This window comes from Heteronotia binoei, chromosome 21, assembly GCF_032191835.1.
Source record: "Heteronotia binoei isolate CCM8104 ecotype False Entrance Well chromosome 21, APGP_CSIRO_Hbin_v1, whole genome shotgun sequence".
Lineage (NCBI taxonomy): Eukaryota > Metazoa > Chordata > Lepidosauria > Squamata > Gekkonidae > Heteronotia > Heteronotia binoei.
The window spans coordinates 162,292,420-162,318,194 of NC_083243.1; the positions used below are offsets into that span (position 1 = coordinate 162,292,420).

The 25,775-nt window shown below is 39.9% G+C and overlaps 1 protein-coding gene across 1 annotated transcript in view; it reads right to left on the minus strand.

Annotated features, from left to right (window-relative positions):
- CHKA (choline kinase alpha) overlaps positions 1-12,558 on the minus strand; it is a 29,787-nt gene extending 17,229 nt beyond the window's left edge. Inside the window, exons 1-2 of the mRNA XM_060261413.1 lie at positions 12,009-12,558; positions 4,654-4,765 (exon numbers count right to left, since the gene is read on the minus strand). Of these exons, the coding sequence (XP_060117396.1) occupies positions 4,654-4,765; positions 12,009-12,349 (453 nt within the window). The 5' untranslated portion in view covers positions 12,350-12,558. The remainder of the gene's footprint in view (positions 1-4,653; positions 4,766-12,008) is intronic.
- Positions 12,559-25,775: the final 13,217 nt, after the last annotated feature.

The following is a 25,775-nucleotide window of genomic DNA, read 5'->3' on the forward strand; positions in this document are numbered from 1 at the left end:
TATTGTTATGGGCAATTATATAGAAGCGTATGATTTGTCTACTGGAAATGAAGTACAGGTGTACCCAGGGCTTTTTTTGAGCAGGAACACAGTTCCGGCTGGCTTGGCATCAGGGTGTGTGGTTCAATATGCCGATGAATTCCCACTGGGCTTTTTCTACAAAAAAGCCCTGTGTGAAACAATGGTGATGTCAGGGGTGTGTGGCCTAATATGCAAATAAGTTCCTGCTGGACTTTTTCTACCAAAAATGCCCTGGGCATACCTCAACAACCAAAATGAAGTAATATTGATTACAGGTCCATACTAGGATGTATATTTTGTTTCTTTTAGACTTTAAAACGTTTGAAAGAAAAGTAAATTTATGTTGAATATAAGACTATAAATAGCTTAACCACTTACAAATAATGCATGAATCAGACTGACAGAACTAATTTGAGGAGCTAATGCAATTTTCTGTTTTCAACATATAAAATTGCAGTTCTTAAATACTATATTTATCAGCAAATACAAAAAATAATAATCTAAAACTGGAGTGCAGATGCAGACTGTGAATCCAGGGCTTTAATACTATAACAATATTTATACCAATGCATTAAGTGTAGTACAAACAAATTTAGATACAATTTTATTATCTTGGAAAGTGAGATTGAAAGCCTGACAGCTGCCATCTTGTAGAGTTTCCAAAGCGCCTCTACAAGATCAACAAACTCATTTCTAAGCCTTATGACAAGATGAATGCTTTTATTAAAATTCAGATACAGAAGCTGCAATGTTGCAACGTGTCTCAAAAGACATGCTTCTCAGGGCTGAAAAGCAAAATGTATTGTGTCAAATACTTTTATTGACCTAATTAAACTGAATTCCTAATCTGAGCAAAGCTACATTAGAAAGGGGACAACGTAAGAAACCTTATTAATACAGGTCCTATAAAAACCAAGAACATTCTTTTCTTTTTTTTACTTCTGATCAAATTACCATTCTCTAAGGGAGCAGAAGGAAGGAGAAATGCTTAATGTACTATTTCAGTATTCACTGCTACTATTTTACTGCTCAGATACTTAAAATGTTTTCAAGATAAGCATTTTCATCATAACTTAACACCCTGAGTCATAAAGAAACGAAACTCGTAGAGAATGCTCCAACTTCAGAGATCTCATACTATACCGTGAATCGTGTCTGTCACCTGGAAACCAGAGTGCTCTAGGCACGATCGCATGGACAAGCCTGCAGCAGAGAACACATGCACATACGACTAAAATGGTACATTACCCCCAAAAGACCTTTAATGCCACCCAACAATACATGTGCCCCTTAACAGGAGTTCAGCTACCAATCTATCTGCTGGTATCAGGTATTTGCAGTACTTCCTTGCTACAAAGCAAGAATCACAACAAGAGTATTACAATTACAGCATTCTACACTTGCTTAGTACATGCAATAAAAAAGCAAAGCAGGAATGAAATACCACAGGATTGCAGTCAATGCTCCTAACTTTATTTTCTGATGAAATGACAATCAAAAACTAAAGGAACATTAATTAGTCATTGTTCCAACTACCACATACAATATTTTGATTTGGCATTTAATAACAGCAAACCAAATGTTTAGACTTAAGAAATGCAAAATAGAAAATGAGCTGCTATACCAAGTCTCCCTTTATTTGGGGAACATGGGACCTATACAACAATTAAACATTAGTATAAGTACAGCAATCTTACAAGTATTACCTTTTTTGTAAGTGTATAATAGTTTAAAAGTTCCATTTATTTCAACCCAAATGTAAATGCTTTTCTTGATTATTGCCATTAGTATTTATAGAGCAACGAACATGAATTTCTTCACTGCATGGAAATAACAACTCAAGCTAAATACTCAGTCCAACAGAAATTCAAATGATTTATTATGAACAATAGGATTGAACTGTTTCTAATAAGACATGGCCTTTTACATTTTGGGAGTTAAGGAACAGAAGCTTGATGGTGATGTGTGCTTCAAAGGCAAATGCACATATTTAACTAAAACTTCAACTCTTCACAAACAAAAAAGTAGGTCAGCTATATCGTCTGAGATTCTCATTTTATATCAATCTCTGCCAGGATGACAATCTATACATATCAACTCAACTAAGCTAACTTCTGCCCCCCTTATAATACATGAATAAAACAGTGGTTTAAAATAAAAACTAATATGACTGAGGATGGAGGACCCATGCCCTTTCTACATGGTAACTTTAGTCAACTTTAACCATTTATACTCAACAGCAGGGTACTGACATTTGTGTCTTCCAGAATTTGATGCTGAAGTAATTTTAATAAAAAACAAATGATTTTTATATGAAAGCAATCATTTTGAAGCTAGAAGCTTCCCACAGACTTTTGAATTTTGATCAAAGGACAAAAAGATTAAATTTTTGGTCCTGTGCATCTGAATTTGACAATGGAAAGAGTAGCGCTTTCTGCACACATTTATGAAAAGTCAAATTCTACTTGAAAAATCTTATGTTTATAAGATGCAGCCTTTTATATCTGCACTCTTTAACCCATACAAATAGCAATTGGGAAATCAGTAATAAGATTTTTAAGTTACTGCCCACTATATTTGTGCCCATAATTTAAACCAGCATTTTAGGGATCTTAATATCTCTAGAGAAAAAAAAACTTTATATCCAAAATTAAAAAGGTCTGTAACCAGTTCCAAGTTCTCCATCTACAGCAAAATCAGTTTGCTTATCACTGAAGATTGGTCTAGAAGAGACAAATGTTTATATTGAGACCCTCCATATAATCTGAAAGTTTTACCTTGGAACTGTTTCTGCTTACTTAACCCTTAGTGAACTGCACCAACAAGAGCAGTCATTTCACTGCCACTATGGAAAGAAAGGAATTTAGATATCTCAAAAGAGCTTAAAAACCAAGGAAAAACAAGGTTATGATGTTAACACTCAAATGATTGGTCAAATCAGACCTTGAAAAAAATTCAGGGCTCGCTTGTAATCCCCCCCCCCATCCCAGGAAACTACACACAAGGTAGCATGGTAAAAATATGAACACTGAGGGAAAACACTATGCATCCACATTCTGATTCATAATTCCATAAATGTAGATGTTATAATTATAGTAAAAGTTCTTCAGAATTAAATTTGTGGTATATCTTTAGGAGCAAAAACTCCCCTTTCAAGCAGAAAAGTTAGCAAGTTAGTATGCTACTTTTAAAGATAGCCTTCATTCTTAAAATGTAGCCTTTGCTTTTAAAATCTCATCTCTCATTGGGCAATTTAATAAAACTAAGTGAAGCTACAGTGGTATGGCTTATTTAAGAAAAATCCTCAACAATACTGCTGCTGTGCACATTTCAGACCAGTTTTACTCCTGTACATGGCCAAAATGGGCAAGAAAAATGTTAAGTCTCAGCCTTTTCTAAATGAAAGTATTTTATGTTCTGCAACACAGAACCCAACAGTCATACATCTAATAATATCCTCATGATGTTCCCCAATAAGTGTAGGAAAGTGTGAAACATTATGTACAAAAATGAAAGTACAGTAATAGCAGACTTGAGTACAGGCAGCCAAAGTTCACTTGGAGGATCACGTATTTACAGAGAAGGAGATCAATGAGTGAGGAACCCCTACCCTACTTCTTCTATAAGCACTTAGATGTTCAATTTGCTATATTCCCTACTAGCATTTTGCTATATAGAGGTTAATCAATTTGCCATATTCCCTACCAGCATTTCGCTTATATAGAGGTTAATCTCACCCCCTTGCATGAGAACAGTGCACAGAAAAATTAGCCCTCTCTGAGAAGCCTGTACCTTAGGTTAGAAAGGGAGTGCTACGGACTTCAGCAAGTTTATTACTACTGTGGTTACTGTCATTATTCTACTGGAGATTCCAGATAAACTGCACACATACTACTGAAGATATTTAAAAATAAAGTGTGCACCACCACAGGAATAAAGGCAATCTTTTGGTTATCACAGTTGGCTACACAGTTGGAAATCCAGGACTGTCAGTATTTACACCGACAGCAAACAATTTTAATACAAGCCACTTAGCATCCAAAAACAATTTCACAACTCTGTAACCACAAAGACTGGAGGGCATGTTGTGCGCACTAAAGAGGAACAGAACAGTTTTATACATACTTAGTCATAAGCAAGCTGCATCAAGCTGAATGAGACTTGCTCCTGCATATGCAGAGGGATGCATTCTACTAAATCTTCTGATAGGTTACTTTATCAGTTGAAAAAGACCACAGACACATGTCTTAGAAGAATGGTTTTAGAAAAACACTGGTACACTACGGTTTTCTCAAAGTTAGTGATACTCACTACCTCACAGATAATTTACTACCAATGCTGATTTCTCCCCCCGTCCTTTACAAAATTTAGAAAGAACTATTGATTACTAAAGCTCCAGATGATACCCACATGCATTACTGATGATGAAAAGCAAGTCACATCATAGCTGAAAACGACAACTGAGGTTTTTGGTTTAGAAAGCCTTGCAGATTTTAAGCACTAGACAATGAACCTATACAGATGGAAGATCTGTCACTTCTCAACAGTAAGATAATATTTCCTGCAAAATCTACTTTCAGCATTTTCAATGACAAGTATCTAAAGTCCTGCCCATTCTCCCCAAACACTCACCATTTGCAGAATTGCACCGTATAAACGAAGAAGAACTGTGCGTGGTTCATCACCAACAGTTTCTATGGTATCTGGTAATGAGCACTGGAATAACATGTTGCTGAGGCCTCCTCTATAAAAAGAAACAAAAATGATAAAATTCTAATGATCATATGTTCAGTTACTCCACACAGAGGCATATGGAAATGCATACTTCACAGCAACCTTTGAGTCAAGTGTGCTATTCAGCATAGACTCACTTCTAATTATGGATTTTAATCAATGTATTAAATTTTTTAAATTAAATTTTGTGAGCTGTCTCAGGCAAGTTACTGGACAGGCAATCTAATTTTTCCTCCGAATAATTTCCAGCAACACATGAAGCTGCTTTATACTGAATTAGAGCGCTAGTCCATCAAGGTCACTATTTTCTGCTCTGACTAGCAGCAGTTCTCCACGATGTCAGGCAGAGATCTTTTGCATCACCTATTACCCGATTTTTTTTTTACTGGATACACTAGAAATTGAACCTGCTACCTTCTGCATTCAAAGCAGAATACTGTGAGCCCTGTCCAGTAAGATACTTTACACAGTTTGTGCTTAGCTGTAATGATTCAATACGTAAAACTGCATTTTAGAACTAAAATGTATTAAAACAGAACTTATAAAAGTCTAAGATTGGGCAGAAATCTGACTTTCTGTTGTAATGCTGCTATGTGTTTAAACATCACAAAAAGCCACTATTTTATTTGATGGTCAGGACCATAATCTGTGTAGTAAAAGACCAAAATCAAAGGTTGTTTGTTGAGATGAAATATACAAAATATTAGGCTTCTGCAACTTCAAAAGGAAGGGTTTATCTAGTATCTTGCCCTATGAGTATCCAATATTAACACTTAATACCATACAAAAGGGTGCTACTTGTATTGTCTTCCTGTTTCAAAGAACCACATAAAAGTTATCCTGTTTTATCCCTACGAGCACCTTATGTTTGATAGAGAGCCACTGTCTGTTCACAATAACCATTCCAAGTATTCTGCATTTACAGTAAGCTTTCTCAGGTATTAAAATTGAGCCATGCCAATATTTCCTCTAATTCTTTTTCCCTACTGAGCAGAACAAGTTCACATCTTTAGCAGAATATAACTGCTGTTAATTTTAAAATAGGCAATAAGCAGTGCAAACCCCTGTGTGACTCCAGATTGCTGCTGGTTGGGGCTTCCTGTGTTAATGAGCAGCTGGATACTCATACAGTTTAGAGGGAACACTGGCCATTACACTTGATAAATAAATTACTTTTTAAGGCATGTGCTTTGAATGCAATACATTTACTTCCCTACAGCTTCTTTCAAAACAGTACTGAATTGGGGATGATGCTATAACTGGGAAACTAACTTTGGACAAGGGAAACAGTTTATCAATTTTCCATAGTTTCAAAGAGGAACAGAGGTTCCATAGGGAGGGTCCTTTGAGCTGCTGTTGCTACTGGGTCCTTTTTGGAAGAAATTAAGGAAGCTCTGCACCATAGCTCGGGAACAGCATTCAGAGCTTCCAAATCTGGGTCACAGATTTTTTTGAAGAGGTGGGCATGGAGCTTAAGTCAGCCACTCTCAATTTAAAATTGAACTAAAGGAAACTGAAAGAAAGGAAAGCAACGTATGTTAATTAATTTTTATTTATTTCATTCAACTTTTAAACTGCCCTCCCCCATAGGATAGGGCTCAGGCTGGTGTACATCAAAATACTAAAACAAAAAAACCCCAGCCAGATATGTCACTGCTTTGCGGGGGGGGGGGGGGCAACAGAAGCAGAAGAGGCAGGAAAAGCAGGACTACCAGCTAGACAGAGAACCTTTGTTGTCCTCAATGAAAATGTGGTGGAACATCTTTGCCTTGCAAGCTCTGCAGAACTACAATAAGTCCCGCAATGCACACATGCCACTTGGCAAAGAATTCCACCAGGTTGGGGTCAGGGCTGAAAAAGTCCTGGTCCTGGTTGAGAACAGCTAGGTGTCTCTCAGGTCAGGGACCTCCAGCAGGTTCTTACCAGCAGAGCATAGTGCCCTTCGGGGATATACCAGGAGAGGTGGCCCCTGACCGTACAGGGCTTTTAATACCATAACTTTAAATGTGCTTTGGTGCTCCACTGGTAGAATGGGGGACATAAAAGTTACTTGGGAGGAGAGCAACCAAAGCAGCCTAGGAACAGAGACTAAGTTCTGAAACCCCAAAAATGAGAAAGCTAAGGGCTTAACATTCAGTCATCTGAATCTCCAACAAAAAGGACCTTTCTACAACAGCTCAGGTTAGGCTAATCTTGACAAATCTCGAAAGCAAAGCAGGGTCAGCCCTGACTAGTATTTGGATGAGGGACCACCAAGGAATACCAAGGCTGTCACATGGAGGCAGGCAATGGCAAAGCACTTCTGATTATCTGCCTTGATAACTCTACAGGTTTGCCATAAGACAGCTATGAATGAGAATAAAAAAGAATTTTGGAGACCATGAAGAGCTGCTGCCAGTCAAGGTTGATCATAACCAAGATGGAACAAGGCAATTCTAAAAGGGATACAAAATGTTCACAAGCAACTTTGGTGGACTTTCCCTTGCCCTGTTCCCAAAATTGCTCACAGGGCTCTTCTCACTTGCACAGCACTGATAACTGGGGGTAGAGTCTCTTTCTCTGACAAATACAGAAGCATTCTGGAAGTGAATAATAAGGCTGTCTCATTTCCGGCTAAGTTCAAAAGCAAAAAGCAACACTAGCAGCCTTTGTTTACTTTAAAAAGTCAGTAATCCATGCCCACTCAATTTCTTGTCCATTTAACAAACTGAAAAGACATTCTATTACAGCTCTCATTTAAGGACATTCCACACTTTCCTGTGGAGATACCTATCAGTGGAAAAGTTCCATTTCCTTTTTTAACTCAGATAAGGCATAAAGGGAATTCCAAGAAGCCAAACAGTTAGTTGCTTTGCAGCATGAGAAGTAATGGAGAAATACATATGGCTGAAACCTGTTATGCTGCCAAACACACAATTTAATGAAACACTCTACAGTTTTTAGGCACACACAGGTAAACAATTCAAACAGCTACAAAAATCAGAATTCCTTCTACTGAAGGCAAATTATTATGGCAAAAGGAACAATATTCAATACATCTCCAGAGCACCAAATGGTTGAAAATAACTGCACCTCATAGGTGTACTCATTATTGAGAGAGGTCCCCTCTGGGGAAAACAGGGAGGGAAGGTGTATGGAGGAACCAGACGAAACCAGTTCCAACTGGATGAAACAGGCTTCCTCTCCTGGAGTGGCCTGGAGAGATGGGAAATGTGAAGAAGAACTGAAGAAGAATTGCAGATTTATACCCCGCCCTTCTCCCTGAATCAGAAACTCAGAACGGCTTATAATCTATGTCTTCTTCCCCCACAACAGACACCCTGTGAGGTGGGTGGGACTGAGAGGGCTCTCACAGCAGCTGCCCTTTCAAGGACAGCTCCTGCGATAGCTATGGCTGACCCAAGGCAGGTGCAAGTGGAGGAGTGGGGAATCAAACCCAGTCCTCCCAGATAAGAGTCCACACACTTAACCACTACACCAAACTGGCTCTCTGAAGCAGGTGTCCTGCATAAGCCAGCAGGAGAGAGTCCATTGGCTCAGGGGAGAAGGGAATAAAAGGGGGAAGGCTGAAGTGAAAATGAGGAAGAACTCGATGGGGAACTGAGGGGTCAGGCCAGTATCAATGGTCAGAGAGAGAGAGACCAGGCCTGAAAAAATTCCCTTAGAGGCCTTAAGTCAAACTGCCTCCCTAGTTCTGATTACACCAAAAGCAGCTTCACCGCCAAGTTCTCATCCTGGAGGTCTCCTTCCCTGACGAGGGTAGCGAGAGTGGGGGAGAGCCTGACACAGATCTAACACCCTACATTACATGAGCTCTCAACTAGTAACCAGATGTATGACTACCAAAATCTGTATGTGACATGAACCATGCACACAAGACATCACTTGAACCTTTCCGTATCACATTTTTGAGAAAACAAGCATGTTACTGCTCACATTGTACACAATTTCCATTTCTTCACTGCCTGCACTGCTCCTACCCATCCGGAGTATATTTCCCTGTCAAACAAGTAAAACATGCTGTCACTTTTCCTTAGTAACCTTCAATCTTTTCAGAGCTAGAGGTTGATCTGCATTCCACAGCATCTATTATTAATCCTTATATATCACTTAAAAGTGACCTGCACCAAAGCACTTTCAAGTTAACAGTCATTAGATGACATCTACCAGTCTTTGTTCAAGTCAGAATATGTAAACCTGATACTACATGTAATCCCTAATTCTTTTTGGCATTACTTAACTGCCAAGTCTTACCTAAAGTCACAAATAACTACTTTTCAAATACAATATAACCCAGACACCAGTTCATTTTCTGCTATTGCAGAAAACATCTACATTTACTACCACCTCCCCTCTTTTCCATATCACATTAAGAGGAGCATAAGCTATCAGTAAAACTACCAACATGGCAGTTAATATAAAATAACTGCAAAGTAATTAAAATGTTTTGGTTTCACTCTGCATAAGAAGCCTATAAAGGCTCCATAACTAGAGAGTTTTGCAGAAGTTAACACACATTTCCAAATTCTTTGTTTATGGAACACTGAACTTTGCGAAAGTTATAATAGCTTCAATAATACTGCTGCAAGGCTGCCAGCAGAGCAAACAGTCACTTGAAGTCTGCTTTCTTTTTTTAAAGAAAAGTTTTAGCCTTAAAACAAAAAACCCCATTAAAATATTTTAATTACAGATACTGTGATGCTATCCTAAGCATACCAAAGAAACACTTGTCAATTACTATGGAAAATTTTACTTGTTTATGATTTACATATTTAGGGCTCCATGGCAAGAGCATTCTGCATGCTGTACTATAGTATAATACCTGTTTTACAGCAATATGAACATGAACATATGAAGCTGCCTTATACTGAATCAGACCCTTGGTCCATCAAAGTCAGTATTGCCTACTCAGACTGGCAGCGGCTCTCCAAGGTCTCAAGCTGAGGTTTTTCACGCCTACTTGCCTGGACCCTTTTTAGTTGGAGATGCCAGGGATTGAATCTGGGACCTCCTACTTACCAAGCAGATGCTCTACCACCGAGCTACTGTCCCTCCTGCTTTGGCCAGGACCATTTACACCATAAGTCAAGATTATTATTTAACTGTAACCTAAACCAAAGTCCTTCTATGGCATGTTAAAAACTTATGATATATTTAATTCACTTATACCTTGTGTTGAGTAAATACAATAGTCATTTCAAAAATAGCTGCTTCTCTTCTTAAAAGGAAAATCTATCAAAACACAAAATGTATAGTAGCTGACCAGAATGGAACTTTCCACTCCCAATTACTTACTCATACTATATTAAAAGTTAGCTAATCTAAGCTAATGGCATTATTAGAGCAAGGCAGCATCCAACACTACTTGAACTTGTTGCCAAGAGATGACTCATGCTGCTCATTCACAGAATCTCATGATCAAAGCTGCACACCAAAAATTTTACTATTCAGAAACCACATCATGACTTAAGTTTCAGCCAAGGTAAAACAATGCCTCAATTGCCTCACTCTACACTCACCTTTAAAGCATTCTGAACTGTACATTTCTGAAACATGTTTAATCATACCAATATGAACAAACTCAGGTAATGTATTTCAAGCAAAAGGAGCATTCCTTGCAACTTTGGCCTAACAAACATATACAACAGCCTCTAAGGCCATCAGCAATAGTACATATCAGTTCATATAATAATCTTTCCTATATAGTAGTCTATTTCACATAATAAACTATATCACTTTTTTTGAGAAACACATTTCTGTCAATTTTAACACACATCCACATTTCAAAATCATGTGTTTCTCACATATAGCACAAACTCAAGTTGGAATACATAAACTTGTCTATGTAAATGTGGCTGTGCTTTGCAAGTTCTTCATATGCTGAAGACAGATTTTTCAGTGTTGAAACATTTATGCAGCAGCATAACTACTTACAATACACAACTCATGCCACACTCCCAGGGAAGCTAACTAAGTAACAAGAAACTGAATGTAATTCAAATGTCTATATTTCTTATTTTACAAATACCAATTTATATAAATTGCCTATTTTCAGAGACCCTATCCTAAATACAAAAATACATGTGGGCTCTGCTGGGTGTCTCCAAGGTTCTCCAGGACTGCAGATGACCAGTGGGAAGCACTATGAACATTGCTTCTGAATTTCATACAGCTTGTTGATAAAGGACAGTTCATGATAGAATTTTGTATTTAGGATAAGGTAATATTCTTGTCTCTGAAAAAAGGCAACTGATACACTTTTTGTACACTAAAATAAAAGGTATAGACATTTGAGTTTGAAAGCACTTTACTGAGTCACATTCTTGTTTCTTGTTATTTAGGTAGCATTTTTTGGGTTGTGATTCCTTTCTGGCTTTACACTCTCCATAAGGGCTTTTACAGCATTTCAAAAACTTTAAATATTGGTCTTGATCAATGATGGCAGTGAGATAAAAGAAATCTCTACATTCACAAAAGCCAATTATGGCCATGGGGCAAAAGCAATTAGCTTAGTTCAGCAATCACATCAAACCATGGTTAAGAAACAATAAACTGGTGTAGTGGAATATCTCAAGTAACAAACTACAGCCTGTAAAATGGATCTGTAAACCACATGTCTGTTAACTACGTAACATACCTCTGAAAGCCTTTGAACGACAGAAATTGAAGCACAAAGCAGAAAGAAACCAAAAGTTACTCTATATAGCATGGCTTGCACGCAAATCACAACTCAGTGTTATTTAACTCAGCTACCCATTCACTTAATTTTCTACTTCCAAAAGCTTCAAATATTCTGAAAAGCAGGATAAAACGATCCTAGCAACGTTTACCTCCACAAACTTCGCTGCAAGCCCACCTTCCCCTACTACAAAAGCATTGCTTCTATTTCCAGCACTCCCCGGAAGTCTATGCAAGACGTTCTATATGAACTACCATATGGCAAATTAATTGTGCAACGTTCCACTTCTGCGTGAAGCAAACCTAACAAGAGGCTCTGCGAAGGACAAAAAGTGGCAAGTGCGACAGTATGAAGTGCCCCACCCTCATTTTTCCGCAGAGATCAATGCTTTTTTAAAGGCTACATCAGCATCTCGTTCTAGAGAAAGACGAGATGGCGGAGAATTAATCCACGACTAAGAAAGGAGAGCACTCTGCACATACTCAGAAACACGCGGTGACGAGCGCTTCCCCTACTCGAATGCTGGACCACACCTTTACCACGCCTACTAGTGAGACCCCCGCAAAGTGCTGACCTGATGGGTGTGATGTGCAGCTGATCCTCCCGCAGCCCCCGCCACGCCCCTGGCAGAAACTCCTTACACCACAGATAGGCCTTGCGGCGAGTGCGGGGGTCGGGCTGCTCCTCAAGCGGCGGCGAGGGAGGCGTGGGGGGCGGTGGTAGAGCAAGAGGTTGCTGGTGCTGCCCCCGGAGCCCCAGTTCTTTGGCTTCTATCTCGGCGTGAGAGGAAGGCAGAGACGGCGCGGACGAGGGTGACTGAGCAAGGGCGGGCAAGACGGGGCCCGGGCTGCATCCCAGCAGGAGTCCCAGTGGGGAAGGGTCGGCCTCGCCACCGTTACAGAACTTGGTCTTCATAGCGAAGGAGGAAACTGGCGAGTGACCACGAGGAAGCAGGAGGAACAACGGCTGGTAACAAGAATTGTGCGCGCGCCCTCTCAGCGCTGGAGCTCCGCAAAGGATCTGAGACGCGCGCGACGTCTTCAGGTTCTTATAGCCTCCCGGCACGCGGACTCCGTGCTCGCGTTCACCTCACTCTCATAGCCCACTCCGACCACCCCTCCCCCCCCCCGCCTTCGTCTTCTTTTCTCTATTGATTGGCTCGGGTGCTGGGCCAACCGCAAGGTTGCGGCCGCGCCGTTTTCTGATTGGTCTAGAGGGAAAAAGCGGAGCCGGAAGGCCATTGGCTGCCTCCGCCGTTGCTTTGGTTATCGGTGAGGTTAGCCTTGCGCGTATCCTAGTGATGCAGCGGAGAGAGAAAGAGGAGGGAGCAAAGTGATTGTTCGCCTTACGCAGACGAGATAATGAAAGACTGCTTGATCAGTCGTGCCGCTCCTCCCCCATCTTTCGAGGCTTAGAGCGTTCTGTCATTCAGTAGTGCCCTCTGCCCTTCTCGCCGCTAGCTGCCTTCACTGTTCAATGTGCCTGTCTTTTCCTGTTCTCGCTTGTTTGCACTACGGACTCCATTTTCTTTTCATACAACGTTCAAGGAACCTCTTCCGTTGCTCCTGCTGGCACGTGGATTAGTGTGAATTCCCTCCTCCTCAGTATCCAAACCTCAAACAAGTGGAGAGGGAAGAAAGGGGAGGGGGAGCTAATAGGAAATGGAGTTGGGAAAGAAGATATTAAAACAAACCATAGTTGGAGGACCTGGAAAGCACCTGGAAAGTCATTGTGGGAAGGGGGGTTTACTTGTGCAGGATGTCTGTCTTCCCGCTTTGAGCTGTGCATAGTTAACGCCAGATGATCCTATAGAGAATATGTTGTTCTTCGCATTCCATATTTCATTAAGACAGCGTTATTTATGATGAGCTCAGACTGCAAAAGTCTCCTTTGAAGGCCACAGCAATCCCATCCCTCTCCACACCAAGTAGTTTGCAGTTACAGGAAGTGCTACTGAACGCTGTCCAGCAGGGAGGAAAGATTTATGGGAAATTATAGCCTAAATTAAGAGTCCAAATGCTGACTCATGGGTGTGCAATGAACCATGTTCCCGCTAAACTGCAGAGTCTTGTGAGCAAAAAGTCTACTTTGTGAGCTACTGCATAAATTATTGTACTATGGAAGTCATCCTTCCTGAGCTAAGAAAAATGTGTGAACTGGAAGCTAAAAATCTGTGAGCTGGTTCATGCTAATTCAGCTTAGAGGAAACACTGGCAGTGAACTGTATCTTTAATTAGGACACCCATCGAGTTAGGAAGGAAAGATGAAGTTGTAAATATCCCTCAATTTTTCTTTGTGCTGCTGTTTGTTTAATTCCACAGCCTTAGAAACAATTCCATCAACTTTGAATTTGCTGTTTGTTGAGATGGTGATGTAAACCATGCCAATCCATCCTTTGCAGCCTTCTTGGTCAGGAGGAAGGGAATCTTGATTAATGACTTTCTTTTGTCACAGAAGAGCACCCCACCTTTTCATTTTTCAAAATATGCTCCCCAGATCTTCAATTGGTGTTGCTTCTATATCACCCACTAATGGCCTGAACACAATATTCATTACTGTCCCCCCAAACTTGCTAGCATAACAACCCTCTTTATTCGCTACTTCAGTAAATGGTTTGTTGTTATTACTCAAACAGAAATTAAAGGCTAGGCTTTCTAGATGATATATTCTTGCAAAAGAAGAATGGCTAGTTTCACTGTTAGTTAAAAAACATTTTAATTTAGTGCTTCAGCACAGTCTGTTGAGGAAAAAAAATTGTTCCCCCCATACCTCTAAGAATTGCTTCACACATGATACAGTTTCAGCAGAGGTGCAGGGAAAAGAAAGAACCTGACTTTGCTTTCACACACTGTTCACATCACTGTTCCATATTTTTATTTTATTTTATTAGATTTGTATCCCACCTTTCCCACCGAAGCAGGCTCAGGGTAGCTAACAGGTCAATGGCAATATAAAAAACACAAAACATAATAAAACAATAAAACATAGAGGTGCTACATAGCAATAATACCATACAATAATACAGTATCATGAATACAGTAGATAACTAGGTGGTTCTAAGATCATCTTCATTTTCACAGGTTACATCCAGTGGTCTAGACTCTAGAGCAGGGTTTCCCAAACTTTTCTTTCCCATGGCTCGGTTATTTTTACACTTCTCCTTCGTGGCCCACTAACATTTGGGGGTGGAGGCAGAAGACTTTGGGGGTGGAGCCAGGAGACAGGAATTATGTCATTTCTTGTGTCAAGGACCAAGTGATGTCACTTCCAGGGCACACTGAACCAAAACTCCACCTTTTCCTGTGATGTCACTTCCAGGGTACTCCCCCAAACCTGCCTCTTCTTCGGAAGTAAATTCATTTTCAGAAAAATCTCTCTGAAACCCATGCTGAGCCAAAATGGGGGTGGAAAGTGGGCAGTCCTCTCTTTTCACCCCCACACCTGGAAGTACCTATCTGTTTGTGTATTCTTTTCCAGCTTGCAAGCACTTCTAATGCTCATGTACAATTGCCTGCACCACCTACACATCCCTTCCTCAACAGCACTGGCCAGTGTATGCAGTTGGGAGTGTTGTTGCCATTGCCATCAGGAATGCCAGCACTGTGTACCACCCACACTGGGCCCTGGCAGTCACTCTACCTCAAAATATGCTGACACATTTAGTAGGCCCTTCCTTCAGCTGCTACTACTGGAACCCTGCCTCAAGCTACAACCAAGCTTGCTTGGTTTGAAGAAAATCTTTCGACAACTATTTTTTCATACTTTTCTTTGGTTGAAACACTGGAAAATTGCTGTGAAATTAATTTCAAGTTATATAAAGTTCATACAAGCTTTTCTGCAGTTATCCCAAAAAGGATATTTATGAGGGGCTTGCAGCTTTTTACTGGCTGTGTTTCCCATGCTTTTAAAAGCAACCTGTTGTGCAGATATTTAGCCAGTGAACTACTTTAATACTTTTTAATATCTACAGGAGGAGTTTTGGTGTCAGACAGCTGTTAAAAGCAGGACCAGTAAAATGGTGCCAAATTCATAGTACCATCTCTTCCAGTGCTGTTGAGATATACCACAGTAATCTCCAATAATCTCTTTCTGCCCCACATCTCTTACTCTCACTCACTCACACAGAAAACTCATAGAAGGTCACCTGGCTACAACTGGGGGTGCCAACTTTTCATTGGCAGAGCTCCTATGTCTGTAACAACAGTATGATGAACAGAAAAGTTTCATCCAGCAAAAATGAACGGAAAGAAAGAGAAAGGGAAAGAATGAAATGGAAGGAAAGGAAAAGAAAGACATGAAAAGAAAGAACATAAACATAAGAGGAGCCATGTTGGATCAGGCCAGTGAACTATCCAGTCCAAAATTCCCTCATACAATGCCCCAAAACACCAGAATGTCCACCAGTGGGGCCAGGGCACTAGAAGCCCTCCCACTGTTTCTCCCCCCCCCCCACCAGCACCAAGAATACAGACAGAGCATTACTTGCAGGGAAAGAAAGGAAGGAAGGAAGGAAGGAAGGAAGGAAGGAAGGAAGGGGCGGCCAAAGGGAAAAAAAGCCTTCCTCACCATCAGATGACCCCAGCCAGCAAACATTCTGCCCAGGGGTCATTTGGTAAAAAAAAAAAGCTACTGGAATGCCCACTCTTGCCCTCCCAGCTGAAAAAAGCACACACACCCTTCTTTGCGCCCAGGCCTCCCGGGGAAATCTCCCCAAAAGAACATACTGCAAGGCACATGAAAGCTCATACCCTGAAGAACACTTCATGGGTCTAAAGTGCCAATAGATGCCAGCTTTTCTCTCAAACACTGGGAGTGGGGGAGCAGGAAGGAGAAGCAACCCAGCTCCTCTCTGCACAACACAGAGATGGGGCAGGGCTAGCTTTGCTGGGGGCGGGGCTAGCTTTGGCTTTTCTTGTGACCCGGCTTCTGTGGCCCAGTACCAGGTCATGACCCTGCAAATGGAAAACACTGGTCTAGAGGATGTTAAATTCAGGTTCTCATTTCAACTGCCACATTGAGCTCCAAGTTCACCAATTAAATGCAAGATGGAATAGCTCAGTATTGCAGGCCTTACAGAACTGAGAGAGGTCCTGCAGGATGCTGATCTGGAGGTCCAGAGGAGTATCTGTGTTGTACCAAAAGCACACAGGAATCTAGTAGCACCTTAAAGACTTACTAAAATGTATTTCAGCTGCAGCGTCCATGAATCAGAGCTTGCGGTCTTCAGATGCAGCAGAAGTGAACTCTGTCTGATTCATAAAAGATTTTTAACAAAGTCTGAGTCCAGTGGTATTTTAAGGTGCTAGTCAACTCCTGTGTAAAAATCATTGTAAGTTATCTGAAAATGTTAGTGTTACAAAGGATACCTGTTTAATAGGAATGGAGTGAAAGTAACAGCTGTGCAGTTTTGTATAAGATCAAAAGTGCCAGTTCTGAGGATGTTTTAGAAATAATAGAAATTGATTACAGCTTTTCATGCGATGTAAAGGTAAATTTCATACATTGTAAATGTAAAGGTCAAGATTCTCAGGATTCTAGGAGAAGCATGTGAGCTTGGGGAGGAACCATGGTAGAATTTCTGTTTTTGCACGTAATATGTAGAAAAGTCCAGATGCAATAAATTGCTCAACTCTGCACATCAACTCTGCACATCATGCATGGATTTTGTGTAATTAGTGTGGGAACAAACAGCATCTGTTGATTGCATTTAAAATGACACAACTATCTGGACACCACAACAAGGTTTTTTTCACTAAGAATTTGGGGTAGCATAACTGAGCCCAGCCCAGCTTGGAAATGTGATAGAAACTTGCTTGAACAGAGGCTTCCAGGGTTGGAACATGGTGAGCCGACCTGTCTCTCACAGAGAGGCAGTACGAGTTCTTTGTTTTGGACATAAAAGGCATTTTAATGCCTGCTGTCTACCTGTTTCCAGTAAAGGAACTTGTCTAGGACATGCTTGTTATCTCAAGGGGAGAGACTTTGGCTGACGAGAGACCCCAGGAGGGTTTTTTTTCAGCTTTGAAGAACCCCCGATGAAAGATTGCATCCCATTGTCTACAAAGAATCTCTGGAGTCATTGAATTGACTTAAACTCATCAAGGTTCCAGCCTTCTATAGACTATAATAACTTCTGAAGGAAAACTGGACGATATGAGCAAGATTAGACGGCGCTAAGGTAAAAGATCTATCACTCCAGGAGCAAATTAAAACTGTTTAAAGAAAAGTGCTAAGAACTATTTGTCAAAGTAAGAAATTAAGGAGAAGTGGAAGGGGGTAAAGGTGGAATTTTTGGAGCTAAGAGAAAGCAGTAAAGTGCAGAAAAATACTTGCTGTTTGGAATTTTTGTGGCTTTGAAAACCCCGCCCTCCCAGCTATAACAAAGCTGCAGACTCTCATGACGAAGCAGGAAGTGACGACTCCTTCAAGTATCGTGAAATTTACAATAATAGAGAATGGGACTTCATTGCCAGAGAGTCAGGAAGCAAGTGGTGAAAGAAGAGGAACCTCCAAACATCCGGGTATATTTCAAAACCAGGAACCATAGAGAATCATCGGAGGCCATTTTTGAAAGGCCAAAGTTTCATTAAAAATAAACTGGATTTGGACTATAAAAACGTTTAAAACCAACACAAATCATCCTCAAATGGCGAAACAGTTTGGACTATATATTTGGAAATAAAGACTAAGCCCTAGGGGGAAAAGGAAAACTTTTAAAAACAGAGGCTTGAAAACATCGCTGCCACCATTTTTGGGAATTGAAGAACTTTAAAAATTAATATCTGGAGCTAGGAGGCTCCTAGGACGGCGATTTTGGCCTTGCTGGAAAGGGCAGGCTCCAATCTATTGAATGCAACCATTGGATTGTAGATTGGTGAGACCAACTAAGATCCCATTATAAGCAATGGGCAGACAGTAATGTCTGATCAGAAGCTGGGATCTAGAGTTACACATTTAAGAGCAGCCTCAGTGGGAGAAGGGAAAATGTCTAAACAAGTCCAAGAACAATTGGACACTATGGAAACAAGATTATTAAATGCAATGAAGGAATTAATAACGAGCAGTAAAAAGAAATGAACTAAAGAAATAACCAAAGAAATCAACTCTAGTGCTGAAGAAGTAAAGAAAGAATTTAAGAAGGAGATTGAGGAACTTAAAAAAGAGTCTCAAGCAACAGAAAAAAACCCTGAAGAGATTGAAGTTAAAATAAAAGACCAAGATGCTACTATCAAAAAACTGCAGGATAAAGCAATATTGCAAGACTGTAAATTGATAGAGAATATGATTAATCTAAGGGGAGTGCCAGAGGCTGACCAAGAGGATTTGAAGAAGTATATGTCTACAATTTTGGCTGAATTTCTGGAAGAAGACCCAGTTGAGGTGGAACATGACTATATATATATGTATGTGTGTATATATATATAGTGAAATTTACTACAAGGGATGTGGTGGGAAGGATCTTAACCAAGCAGTTTAGTAGCCCAATGGTTGTGGAGGAAAGCAGAGTGAGAATCATGAAGGAATTGCCGAGAAAGGTCATCAGTGACAGAAAGCAATTCAAGAAACTGACTGACAGGCTAAGAGAGAAGGGCATAAGATATAGATGGATTTTACCTGAAGGTCTCAGCTTTGAGTATAACAGACTGAGAAAAACAATAGTGGACACCCAAGGCATGAATGAATTTTTGGTGGACAATAAAGATTTCGAGGGTACAGAATAATTGTAAAAACCATTATGGATTACAAATTAATCTCTTGGAATGTAAATGGACTTAACTCACCTCAAAAAAAGAAAGGCTATTTTTCATTGGATTAAAAAGCAGAAATGTAATATAATTTGTCTACAAGAAGTACATATTAAGTAATCGGATTACAAATTTTTATGGAACAAAGCTTTGGGAGAATAATTTTTCTCACTGGCAAAAGATAAAAAAGGAGTGTTTTTTTATATTAAAAAAGAACTGGAGCCGAAATTGGTTTTTAAAGACAATGAAGGTAGATATATTGTGGTGGAGGTGTTTATTAATGAGAAAAAGACATTGTTGCTGCGACTATATGCCCCTAATGGGGCGAAAGATGCTTTTTTCAAAGACATTTTGCAGCAACTTGACCAAATGACTTATGAGCATGTAATGTTAATGGGAGACTTTAATGGAACTATTAAGAACTCTTTGGACAGATCTGGAAATAAAAAGAATAAAGATGGCAAGTTGCCAAAGTCTTTTTTTGAATTAGTAAAGCAAGAAAGTTTGGAAGATATTTGGAGAAAGTTCAGTCCTAAAGTACGAGATTATACTTTTTTCTCAGCAAGGCATGACACTTTCTCGAGAATTGATATGATATGGTCTACGAAGGACCTGGGACTTATTAGTAATAAAATAGAGATTCTTCCGAAAATAGGTGCAGACCACAATCCATTACTGTGGTTAGCAAAAAGAGTGAAAAAGTGTAGAAGATGGAGACTAAATGAAGATTTGCTGCAAAAAGCTGAAGTAGTGAAATCTCTGGAAAAAGAAACTAAAGCTTTCTTCCAAATGAATGAAGATCAAGATGTTAAAATTCAGACCATATGGGATGCATACAAAGTTGTTATGAGAGGAATACTAATTTCACTGAATAATAAAGATAAAAGAGCTAAAGAAAAACAAATGAAGAACTTACAAATAGAAATAGGCAGAAAAGAAAATGACCTGAAGAAAAGACGGGAAGAAAAAAATATTGCGAGAGATTACAATTCTACAGAACCAACTGAGACACCTATTGAATAAGGAAGTGGAGTGGAACTTAAAAAGGTTGCAGCAGAAGTCTTTTGATGGCGCTAACAAACCAGGGAAGTATCTGGCCTGGCAATTAAAGAAGAAATTTATAAATAAAATTATTTCAGATGATAAAGAAATTTTAGATCAAGCCGGAATTAAAAGGGAATTCTACAAATTTTATGCCAAATTATTTAAAGGCCAACAAGTGAATAAAGAGAAAATTGAGGCCTATTTGCAAAGAATAAAAGTGAAACCTTTAAGTGAAAGCATGGAAAAAACTTTTGAATGATTCAATTGAGAAAATGGAAATTGAAGCAGCAATTTGTTCAATTAAAGTAAGTAAAGCTCCGGGTCCTGATGGTTTTTCAGCAAAATTTTATAAAGTTTTGACAGAGGTATTAGTACCCAAACTTCAAATATTGATGAACTGTATCAGGCAAGAGGGGAGGGTACCAAATACATGGAAAGAAGCTGTAATTTCACTTATACTGAAAGAGGAACGAGGTTCCACGAATGTTAAAAACTATAGACCGATTTCATTACTGAATAATGATTATAAAATATTTGCTAGAATTCTAGCAGAATGACTCAAACATCATTTGAACATTTCTATTCAACAGGAACAAGCAGGATTTCTCCCCAGAAGGCAAATAAGAGATAATATTAGAACAGTAATAGACATTGTAGAGTACTATGAAAAACACCCAGAAAAAGAGGTGGCTTTATTTTTTGCGGATGCTGAAAAAGCTTTTGATAATCTTAATTAGGATTTTATGTTTGCAGTGATGGAAAAAATGGAATTAGGAGCCGATTTTATAAGGATGATTAAAGCAATTTATACAGAACAACAAGCCAAACTTTATGTGACTGATGATTTGACTGAACAAATGATAATCAGCAAAGGTACAAGACAAGGCTGCCCACTATCTCCGCTGTTGTTTATAATGACCCTAGAGGTCTTACTGACTCAAATTGATGAAGATAATGAGATAGAGGGTCTAAAGTTGAAAGGTTTTTCCTACAAATATAGAGCATTTGTGGATGACGTGATGTTTATCAATGAAAATCCATTACAAGTAACACAGTTGTTGTTGAAAAAAATTAAAGAGTTTGGTGAGCTACCAGGCTTCTATATTAATAATGAAAAATCTAAAATCCTTAGTAAAAATTTGTCATCATGTAAACAGAAGGAGTTACAAAATGCTACTGGTTGTGAAGTTGTGTCAAAAGTAAAGTATTTGGGTATGGAGATTACAATGAGGAACATTGATCTATACAAGAACAATTATGAAAAGCTCTGGCATAAAATTGAAGGGGATATGCTAAAGTGAAACACATTTAACTTATCCATGTTGGGGAGGATATCTGTAATTAAAAGGAATGTTCTACCAAGAATTATGTTTTTCTTTCAGACTATTCAAATAGTCAAAGATAAGAAACAATTCCATCTTTGCAAACAAAGATTTCAAAATTTATTTGGGCGGGTAAAAAACCAAGAATTAAGATGAAAATTCTGACAGATGCGAAAGAAAGAGGAGGCTTTCAAGTACCTGATTTATTGTTATACCATGATGCAGTTTGTTTGGTTTGGATTAAGGACTGGATGACACTGGCTAACAAAAAGCAATTGGTATTAGGAGGCCATGGAAATGTTTTTGGTTGGCATGCGTATATGTACTATGGGAAGGAAAAGTTGGATGGGTTTTTTTCACACCATTATATAAGGAGGACTTTGTTGAATACCTGAAAAAAATATAGTAAATATGGTGATGAAGGACAAAATTTCGATAAATCATTCGCTCCCACAGTGCGGGCTGAAACAATTAAAGCAACTTTAGTAAAGGCAGGAGCAGAAGGAATGTCAATTACTAATCATTTTGATTTTGACACTGCTTATCTAAATGCTCCCATACAGAAGGAACTCTATTTAGAGCAAATCCCAGGGTATACTTGTAACAATTCAAATGTGGTGTTAAGATTGCATAAGGCTTTGTATGGATTAAGACAAAGTGCATTTGCTTGGAGTGAATGTTTTAGCAAAACATTAATTGATCATGGGTTCAAACAAAGAAGAGGTGAGGGCCTTGCGGAACCTTGGGCAGTTCTGCAAGGCCTGTAAGACAGTCCTCTTCTGGTTGGCATATAACTGACTGGTGCTTAAAAACTGCGAAGGAAGGTTGTAGAATAGCACCACACTCTTAGATCATTTTTGTTTTATTGTTTTAGCTGTTGTAAATTATTTAATGTATTTTAATATTTATTAATCTTATTGTTAGAATTTCATGTTGTAAGCCGCCCTGAGCCTGCCTCGGTGGGGAGGGCGGGATATAAATGGAATAAATAAATAAATAAAGTGTGGCTGACCCTTGTCTCTATAATATCACCATTTGTAACAAAATCTGTTCATTGCTAGTATTTGTGGATGATATTTGCCTGGTATACCACCATGAAGAACAATTGAAATGGTTCACGCACATGATACAAAAAGTGTTTAAAACTAAACACCTTGGCCCTATCCAGAACTACTTAGGTGTACATGTCACCAGGAGTGACTGTGGATGGTTTGAATTAAGCAAAGAATGCAAAATCAGACAGTTGCTGGACAAGTATGGAATGTCAGAAGCACACAGTGCACGTACACCAATGTCTACTGGTTATTGCAGGGAAACAGATGATGAGGTATTTCCCCACAAGGCAGTATATCAATCATTAGTAGGTTCATTGCTGTACATAGCATGCTGGACACGTCCAGACATATGTATTGCTGTTCATTGGCTGTGGCAAAAGAGTGCCTGTTCATACAGAAAAGATTGGGTACATATGAAGCTGCTTTATACTGAATCAGACCTTGGTCCATCAAAGTCAGTATTATCTTCTCAGACTGGCAGCGGCTCGCCAGGGTCTCAAGCTGAGGTTTTTCACACCATTTTGCCTGGACTCTTTTTTGGAGATGCCGGGGATTGAACCTGGGACCTTCTGCTTACCAAGCAGATGCTCTACCACCGAGCCACCGTCCCTCCCCTAACAGCAGCAAAAAGAATCCTTCGATATCTAAAAGGAACTGTTAACAATAAGCTAGTCCTGAGTTTAGATAAGGAACAAGCACTATTAGCCTATTGTGATGCCAGCTGGGAAGAAAGAGTAGATGGTAAATCAACGTCTGGTTATGCCATCTACATGTTTGGAGCCTTAGTGTTATGGAAGTCATAACACGCATGTGTCTACTAGCTCATGTGAAGCAGAATATTCAGCTTTTAGTGATTGCCTGGTACAATTAGAGTGGTTTTATCAGTTGCTTATAAATCTGCATGTAAACTGTAAATTGCCTGTAATTATACATTGCGTCAGTTCGGCAACTCAACAGTTGGCAAACAAACAAGGAATCCGTATAAGGAGTAAACACATCAATATTCGCTACCAGAATATACGGACAGCTGTGTCTCGAGGATTTGTTTCTTTGTAGCACTGTGCATCAGAACATAATGTAGCTGACATATTTACAAAATGCTTATCTGGAAAAGTTCGAATATCTCCAAAGTAAGTTGTGTCTAACGAGTTTTATCTTGAGAGGAGTGTCGGCATATGAAGTAGAAATGCCTTAACAAGATAGCAACTTGTAGACAGATCATGTTGATCTATCTGACAGGTAAAGATCACATGACTGGACATATTGCATCAGCCGGCAGGTGGTGCTTCAGTGACTCAGCATGTCTGTACTGATTGGGTAATAGGACACATAACTCTGTATATAAGTCTGTGATATACTTGCCAGTGTGTGCCATTGTGGTATCAGGTGTCTGGCGAAGCAGTTTGTCAGGAAGAACTATGACTGACTATAAGGACTATGTACATATATTGTAAATAGGACCAGCCTCTGCTGGTGTGTGTGCACACTGCTTTGGAGCTACAATGTCTACCCCGCTATAAAACTTCCATCAAGACCATGATTGTCCACTGAACTGTCCATTAGAACAACTAAATTAGTCAAATGTAGAGATGGGTACAAACCAGGAAAATTGAGTTCATTGGAGGTTCATGGTTTGGAGTTTTCTCCAATGAACTTCTCCATTGGACAAATCGGCTTGTGGTTCGTTCAGTTTAGGAGTTTGGCCCCATCCTGAGTGAGCTCTGAAGGCATTTAAATGCCTTTGGAGCCCATCCCTGGGGTGGGCTGGCCTGACTAAGCTCCCAGAACAAACATGGAATGCTTTTATAGACCCTTATATGGCCGCCTCCACCCAGAGGTGGGCTCTGAAGGCCTATAAGAGCTTCAGCGCTCACTCTGAAAGCTCAGTCAAATTGGGTCAGCTGACTCAAATGAGCTCCAAGAGAAAGCTCAGAAGAGAGAGCCTTCAGAGCTCAGTTGGGCTGGTCCCACCTGGAGGTGAGCTCTGAAGGCATTTAAATACCTTTGGAGCTCACTTGTGTTGGGGCATGGGGTCAGGTGGAGACTCCAAAGGCATTTCAGAGCTCACTTCCAGTTGGGCTCCAGTGGTATTTCATGGTGGTTCATGAGGTTCAGTGCAGGTTCATAGGAGGCGCATTCTCCCAAACCAGGGTTCAGGAACTACAAACTGGCCCAGTTCATGCTCAAACCACGGTTCATGGTTTGATTCATGCCCATCCCTAGTCAAGCCCAGTTCTAAATAAAAGCAAATGTCTCCTGAAGGCTGAAAGTGACGGATCCTTATGGAGATTGTTCCATAATCGTGAGGCTGCTACTGAAAAGACTCTCTCTCATCTACCCACTAGAGGAACTTCTTTGACTGGTGGGCATGTCCCTGTGATCTTAATTCCTGGGCAGAAACATATGGGAGAAGATATCCTTCAGCTACTCTTGTTCCAAGCAATGTAAGGCTTTAAAGGACAAAACCAACACCTTAAATCGGGCATGGGTGTGGATTGGTTGCTGGTGCAATTGCTGTAGTATTAGGGTCACATGTTCCCAGTAGCTGGCTCTAACCAGCAGTCTAGCCACAGCATTTTGCTTCTGAACATTCTTCAAGGGTAACCTCAAGTATAGTACATTGCAATCAGCCAGCCTAGATGTAACTGAAGCATGGATCACTGTGCTAGATCTGACTGGCCCACGAACAGAGGTAGCTAATGCACTAGCCAAAGCTGGGTTAAAAGCATTCTGAGCCACTACAGCCCCCTGGTTTTTAAGGTAAATGATGTGTCAAGCAGCACTTCAAAGCTGCAAACCTGGCTTTTCAAGAGAAAAATAACTCCATCCAGGGCAGGGGAGCTGTAATCTACTAACCCAGAGAATTTCTGTCTTGTCAGGATTAAATTTTAGCTTATATTTAATTCTCAGCATGGTTAAATCATAGCCACATCTGTGGATACTTAAATCCAGAAATTGTAGCTAGTTTGGTGTAGTGGTTAAGTGTGTGGACTCTTACCCAGGAGAACTGGATTTGATTCCCCACTCCTCCACGTGCAGCTGCTGGAATGGCTTTGGGTTAGCCATAACTCTTGCAAGCAGAAAAAGCAGCTTCTGGGAGAGCTCTCACAGCCCCACTTATTTCACAGGTTTGCTATTGTAGGGGAAGAAGATAAAGGAGACTATAAATCGCCCT